The following is a 7,580-nucleotide window of genomic DNA, read 5'->3' on the forward strand; positions in this document are numbered from 1 at the left end:
CTCTTCTGTGGCATCTGACATCGCTCATGGTAGAATCATAGACTTTCTGGTGATGGAGGTGGAGGTGTCTTGCTTTTCTACCTTCTTGCGGCTCATCTGGTCTAGAAGGTAGGGAAAAAGGTGAGGGCCCATGTGGAGGCATCAAGGAAGGCAATGAAGGAGAACTGAAGTGTCGCATGAGTTGGCTTGGTTTCCTTTTATACAAGGAGGAAGAGGTTCTTGACGATTTTCCGACTAGCACGGTAACTGTTCCAATTACAACTCAGGGCCATAATTTTCTGTGCCAGCGTCCCATCGTATTTAATGCTCATAATCTCTTTCGATGCATTTGGGAGTAGTTGGAACAAAATCCCAGGGAAAGAATCTCTGCATGTAACACCCTAATTTTTCCAATTCTAAAATTTCTCAAAAATTAGATAAGTTCAATTCCCTCGAGTCCGATCTCGGGAAGGCGCTTAGGCGAGCCCCTAATCCCTAAGGTCGGGATGAGTTTAAATATTTTAAAAGAGAAAATTCTATTTTATATGAAAGAAGATATAAATGACAAAGGATATAAGTGAATATTTTGCATTCATGCTGAATTAGCCTAATAGTATTTTTATTTGATTTTTGATGAATTTATTTGAAGAGTTTTTGCCAGGATTTTAAATTTGAATTTAGATTTTGAATTCAAAAGAAAAAGAAAAACGTTAAAACCTCTTCGCAGGCTGCTTTTTCCTTTTTCGACCCGTTTTCCCCGGCCCAACCCCCTCTCCCTCCCCTCTCTCTCTGGCCCATTTCTCGCGCCGGCCCGCTTCCCTCTTTCCCTTCCCGCCTGGCCCGTGCCCCTGCTCCGGCCCAGCACCCCACGCCATGCACCCGAGCCAGCCCAGCGCCGTGCTGCCACTCGCCGCTGAAGACGCCCCGCGTCGAGCCGCCTTCACTGAGTCGCCGCCACATGGGGCCCTCCCGTCGGAATCGTCTTCCTCCCGGACTCCGCTGTCGTGTCCGAATCGATCTGCCGTCACCCTTGAGTCCTAGCGCACCCCCCCTTTCCGAACCCACCTATATAGCTAGCCCCGATCCTCCTCGACCCGTTTCCATCGCCAACTCATCGAAACCGAGCCCTCTCACCGAGATTCATCTCGCTGCCAACGCCATAGCCGCTGCCGCTGTACAAGCTCGCCGCCCCACCAATCCCGAGCATCCCGGAGCCTTCCGAGCCCACCATCGGAACCGCGTGACCCACCCGAAGCTTTTCCGACCCTCACCGCCGCTGATAGAATGCCAGAGCGCCCTCTCCGACGAAGACCCGAGCCCTCCGTCGCCCCTCGTCGTCGCCGAGCGTCTCCAGTGCCGAATCGCTCTCGGTAAGTCCTCAAACGGGTTACTCTCTCCCTCCTGAAGCTTATCCACCGTTCATCGTCACAATCCGCATACCGGAGCGCCATTCCTGCCAATTCCGGCGTGTCGCCGCCGTGCCTGAGCTCAGCTCCGCCGTGAACTCCCTCCCCGTCGGTATCCATCTGTCTTGAGCCGTCCGATCTAGTCCACAATGCCCAGATTAGATCAACCTTTATACCCCTTCAGCCACCAATCCCATACTGCCACCTATTCACTTAAACCAGTCAGCAATACCTTGCCACCTCATCTTGCCACGTCGACATATATGCTGATGAGTCATCTCTGTCATCGTGCCATATCAGCCATGCCAGCTCAGTCAGCAATTCAACCTTTTCCAGTACAAAGATAATTCCAAAAATTTCAGATAATTCCTTTAATTGGTAATTTTGTAGAAAGACCCCTAGACTTTTCTAAAATAACAAAAAGAACTCTGTCTTTTTACAGTTTAGTCCCTAAACTTTTTCATAAATACAATTAGGTCCCTCTATTTTTACAAAAAGGTCCATGAACTTTCTGTTAATTCAATATAAGCCCTTTTCTTTTTCCAAATTTAACCCTAGACTTGTTTTAGCCCTAACTTTTTCATCGTAGCTCCGATTTAAGCGATTCTTGCACCGATGGATTCATTTTTCAATGTTCTTTCTTTTTAGCTAGTTTTTTTTAATCTCGTTGTTCTTTTGTTTTGTGCTCTGTTCTTAGTGTATCTTGTTTGTTTGTTTGCCGGTGATTGTGCGATTAGCTGATAACGTTCTGGATCAATTTGAAGAACATCAAAACCAGGAGCAAGAATATACTGAACAGTAGCAAGGAGAAGGCAAGTGTCCTTGATCATATTGAACCTACATTTTTAAATGTTTTATTTTACAAAACTGTATGCATTGTCTGTCAATATGATGAGTAGTCACCTATGTTAGGGTTTTTCCCTAGATATTCCTTTATCATCCCTTGGAACCTAGATAGTTAATGGTTAGAAGTCTTTTATGGGTAGATTGCTTAGCCTTGTTTTTGGGATATTGGGAAGTGTCATAATTTTGACTAATGAATATATGCAGTAATGATGGTTAATATGATGATGTTTTAGCAACATGGAACCTTAGGTCTTGACCATAGGGATGTTGGTGATAGTTGTCATGGTTATGATGTTGGTTTAGTATTTGCTCAAGTAATCTAAGTAAGGACCGGTTCGTGGAGCGATAACCTAAGAAGTAACGTACCAACCACGAGGCTGATATGGGTAAGGCGTGACATACTGGTTAGAGTCTGTCTAGTGTACGTTGGGTCAGCACAAAAGGGGGCGTCTAGGTAGGAGCTTTGCTTGCGCAAAGCCTGGAGGTGAAACCTAGTGGGCAGACACACACTGGATTAGTCTCTGGTTAGTGGACAGTGTCATACAGTGATTCTTGGTGGCACACCACTGGCATGTGTTAAGTGTCTTGCAAACACGGCAACATGAAATTCACTGACTCGTGGGTAAAGTTGGACAACCTCTACAGAGTGTAAAACTGTTATAACAGTCGTACTCACGGATATGAGAAACTTGGATGGTCACATGATTAGATGTTGGATTGGTTTTGGTTCTGGTACAGGGAATACTAGATGGTGTGGTTTTGGTCTTAGTATAGGGAGTACTAGACGGTTGTGGTATGCAGGGTGGGGAACCTTGTATGCTAGATGATGGATTGTTGGGTTATATTCATTTAATACTTGTCTAATGCTTTTGAGTCCAAATGTGTTTTCATTACTCGCATTTACGCAAATAATACCTCGTGTCAGCCTATTCTTGATATAAGCCTGCATGTCATTATTTTTCCACACTTGCTAAGTACATTATGTGCTCACCCTTGCTTTCTCCTACAAAAATATATGCTGCTCAGTGGAAGACTTTGAGGATTTTCAAGACGACGACCTGGTGTTCTAAGGAGCGTGTCTTCCAGTCGGTGCCTGTGGAGTATTGGTCGCCAATGCTTTCGTCCCGCTGCTGTCGTTTAGATGATGTTGTATAGGTTAATTTTGAGGTTGCTTAGGTGAAGTCTTTTGTTGTAATAAGTGAAAGTTTAATTAAATAAAGTATTACTTTTGTTACTTCACCTATGACATCCTTATGTGTGTTAAACTTTCTAGGCACACATAAGCCGCACTTGGTTTTGACCGTTAAAACCGGGTGTGACACTACACCACTACGCAAATTGTTCGCTGTGACAGTTCAAATTTCAAACCAATTTAGCGAAGAGTCTTATCTCCCTGTCCTTTTGAAAGGTTGGGATGATATTTCTTGGATCATTCAGAATTCCTACTCGGATGGAATACCTACTCGGGAGCTTACGTAAGTACCTGGAGGTATTCGAAATCTCGAGTAGATGACTCGAGGACTTTTGGACACCTGACTAGACGTAGAATCATATCTAGGGACTCGAGTTATCACTCGAAGAAATAGCATGTCATAATGTTTCTCCTTGCTGGGCTAAGTTTTTGATACATCATAGCCTCATTTCACGTATTGATGGGGGCTTGACGATAGAATATAAGGCCGGAGGGATTTGGATCGGGCCAGCAGTAAAATGAAATTTTGACCGGTTAGTTTTTTTACCGGGGTCTGCCGGTAAATTCAGTGAATCGGGTTTACAACCGGTAAGCTGCTGGTAAGGTTTTCTCTTGTTGTAATGAGGGAGGGGGAGAGGGTGTAGGTGTGAGGCATAGGCCAACGGGGAAGGGGAGAAGCATCCTAGCGTAGCTGCACGTCTCCACCGCTACCTCTATTGTTATCGTTGGCACAGAACTCAATAGGAACCAGCGCGAACCGGTCATCGGGCCGTGACACCGACGATAGGAGGCGGTTGCCATGGCCGCCAATAAAGCCGCCCACCATGAGTAGGACCGCCCACCAGGTGACACATCTCATCATTACCGCTACCGGTCACTCCAGATCATATCTCGCTTCAACGAGTATAGCACCAGAGTAAGCGGGTCAACCCACTTGCTTGCAGCACCTCCGATTCGCCATAAAAGGAAGCGGATTCACCTCCGATTGAGAAAGAGGAGAGGACAAGTGGGAATCAGGAGAGGGAGGCGTACAATAGAAGGGAGGGAAGTTGAGAATGGGGAATAGGAATAGTCGCATAGTGACAAGGGGGCCGCACGACAGAAGGAAGCCCTGATCGAGTGGTTGCCGAGGCGTGCGGACTGGAGCTCAAACGCCTGCACCCGTGAAAATTAGACTTCAAATATTAGGCCAATTGCCTCGCGCTTTCGCAGCTGTAGGTGGTTAGCGCATTGCTCTCAAATAAAGTAAGCCGAAGGCTGAGGAAACGGCCAGTGGGAACGCTGACCACTGACCAATATTATGCGAATTTAACAGGGGATCTATCTATCTCACATTGTGATTTACTAGTAGAAAGGATGGAGCAAAGCCCGAACGGCGAATTGGCCGAGCGCATAGAGGAAGCCTTGAGAAAGGCCAAAGAGCTCCAGGACGAGGATCTGCAGGCCGCGTTCCGTCGTGCGAGGGCCTCGCCGGACGACACAAGGTTGTTACTCCCGCTGCTGCAACTCCCTCAAAACGACCCCGGTGATGCCGCCGGAGCAGCCGCGCAGCCCGATGAGCAGATCGTCGAGCGCAAGTTCATGTGCCCCGAACTGTACCGCGCTGCTTTCTCTGGATCTGCGCAGCAGGTGCAGGATCTTCTTGCACCCAGTGACACCACGGCAGGTACTCCTGAGTCCTGACAGAGAGATTCGTCATCCACAGCCTGGTGGTCTATTCCATTCACCACTGATCATATGCCCATCTGATTTGTCTATAGGCCCAACAGATGAACAAGGAAGAGCTCATCAAGGCAAGTGCAGCCTGGACGAGGTCACTGCAGGTTGGAACACGGTTCTTCACGTCGCGGCCGGCAAAGGACACGTCCCACTTGTGCAGCAGCTCTTCCAGGATCACACGGCAGCTGCGACGACGCTGCTGCCGTCGGTGAATTCTAAGTCCGAGACGGCGCTGCACCGTGCTGCGAGGGCGGGGCATCCGAAGATGGTGTCCCTGCTCATACGGTTGGCTCAGGAGCACGGAGCAGGGGCGGCGGCCCTGGTCCTGGCGAGGAAGAGGAGCGGAGGGGACACCGCGTTGCATCTGGCGGCGCGGCACGGGCACGAAGCGGTGGTACAAGTGCTGATGGTGGTTGCTCCAGTGCTGTCCTGCGCCGTGAATGACGCTCGGATGTCGCCCCTATATCTCGCCGTGATGAGCCGGTCAGTAGGAGCCGTGAAAGCTCTGATCCAATGGAGGCATGCCTCTGCCTCCGGCCACAAGGGGCAGAATGCTTTGCACGCAGCTGTTCTGCAAAGCGCAGGTGAGCCGTTGACCAACTGAAATATCCAGTTCAGACATGAAAATTTCGTGGAAATGACGATGTCGTAGTGCTAACTTTAGGACTTACACAGAAATTACATCCCAATTGTTGTCCTGGCCGGAAAATCAGAATCTGGCCAAAGAAATCGATGAATCAAAGAGCACTCCGCTGCATTACGCAGCGTCTGACGGCGACCGCGAGATTGTCGGAATGCTCATCCGCTCGATGCCGTCAGCTACGTACCTGCAAGACAAGGAGGGCTTCACCCCTCTGCATATCGCGGCATGGATGGGCCATGTCGATGTCATCCACGACATGTTAGAAGCTTGCCCGGACTCTGCAGAACTCACTGACAAGGAAGGCAGGAATTTTCTCCACGTTGCCATCCACCGCAGCCATGAGCCCGTCGTTACCTACCTTCTCGGCAGCCCGATCCTCGCCGGAATATTGAATGAGCAAGACAATGACGGGAATACGCCACTGCACTTGGCGGTGATGGCCGGAAACCCAAATCTTGCAATTCTGGATAATGGAGACATCGAGTTGAACATTGCAAACAAAGAAGGGGAAACGCCATTTGACCTTGCGAAGGGAATAACCAGCTTCCTATTCATGGTAAAACTTGTTTAATCTCTGTGTTATATCGAACCAAATAGTATACACGCACGCAATGTTTGTTCCTTTAATGCGTAGCATGTCCGATCTTTATTTAGTGTTCTCCAATCTTTCACCTGCAGATTGGTTTCGTGCTAAGGCTGTCGGCCCACGGAGCTCGGTTCGGGGCAGAGCGCCAAGATGGCATAACCCCCTGGAAGAGCAAAGCGATCAAGGAATGGCATGAGAAAACCTCCAAGAACCTGGGCATCGTCGCGGTGCTGATCGCCACCGTGGCCCTGTCGGCCATGTTCAACGTGCCAGGCGGGTACGACTCCAACGGCGTGGCGAACCTCCACGCGACGGTGCCATACAACGCCTTCCTGGTGCTTGACACCGTGGCCGTGGCCGCCTCCGTGATCGCCACCATGCTCCTCACCTACGGCAGGGGGGCGCCGCGCTCGAGCGCGGCGTGGATATGCCTGGCCTTGATATTCCTGTGGATCGCGCTCATGAGCATGATCCTGGCTTTCATGGCCGCCGTGGTCTCTGGGCTAGACAGCACGACCACCAAAGGGATGATCTGGGGCATCTTCGCGCTGCCGTTCGCCTTCTTGATCGCGCTTAGCTTCGTGTGGGCCGTGCCGGCACCGACCTTTACAAGCGTGTGTTTGCTGCTTCGTGCCCTCACCGGAGAAGACCGGCAGCGTATGAAACGCCACATTGACCGGCGCTTCCCACTGGTAGGCTTCTACCTCTTAGTTATGTACTTGTTCTGGTTGTTGAACGCTGTGGCATTTTGTCTTACTGTGTATGTCATCATAAACACAATATGACTGAGACGAGCTTCAAACTATGAAGATATACTGTCAAACATTTGTTAATCGCGTTCACAAGCTAGCAATGTAGTAGCATTTGTTCACCATGTGTACAACAAAAGGCTCCGACTGATATTCCATTGTATTTTGAGAAGTAGTTATTAATTAGCGTCTAATAAGCTTCAATGTGACAGGCATCTTTATGGAGCTATATATAATAGCGAAATTCTACAAAAATTAGTGAAAGTTACCCTACCTAATGCTACTTGAAGTGATCACTTATACGACCGATGCAAATGTTTCTGAGCAAGAACACTAAAAAACCAACCTTGCTCTCAAGGTAGTTCCAATCTTGTAGGGTACCTTACTGGCATCCATCAAATCAAGCTTTAGGGTTTTATAAAGACCACCATTTTTAACCCACCCACACCACCAAGTACAC

General features: G+C 48.8%; 1 protein-coding gene across 1 annotated transcript; it reads left to right on the forward strand.

Annotated features, from left to right (window-relative positions):
* The first annotated feature begins 4,521 nt into the window (after window positions 1-4,521).
* Window positions 4,522-7,275, forward strand: LOC133897149 (uncharacterized). The gene is made up of 4 exons (XM_062337759.1): window positions 4,522-5,089; window positions 5,184-5,726; window positions 5,818-6,341; window positions 6,464-7,275. Exons 1-4 carry the CDS (start codon window positions 4,780-4,782, stop codon window positions 7,154-7,156), a joined length of 2,070 nt encoding a protein of 689 aa, XP_062193743.1. The 5' UTR covers window positions 4,522-4,779; the 3' UTR covers window positions 7,157-7,275.
* The last annotated feature ends 305 nt before the right edge of the window (window positions 7,276-7,580 follow it).

Source organism: Phragmites australis, chromosome 17 (genome assembly GCF_958298935.1).
Source record: "Phragmites australis chromosome 17, lpPhrAust1.1, whole genome shotgun sequence".
Lineage (NCBI taxonomy): Eukaryota > Viridiplantae > Streptophyta > Magnoliopsida > Poales > Poaceae > Phragmites > Phragmites australis.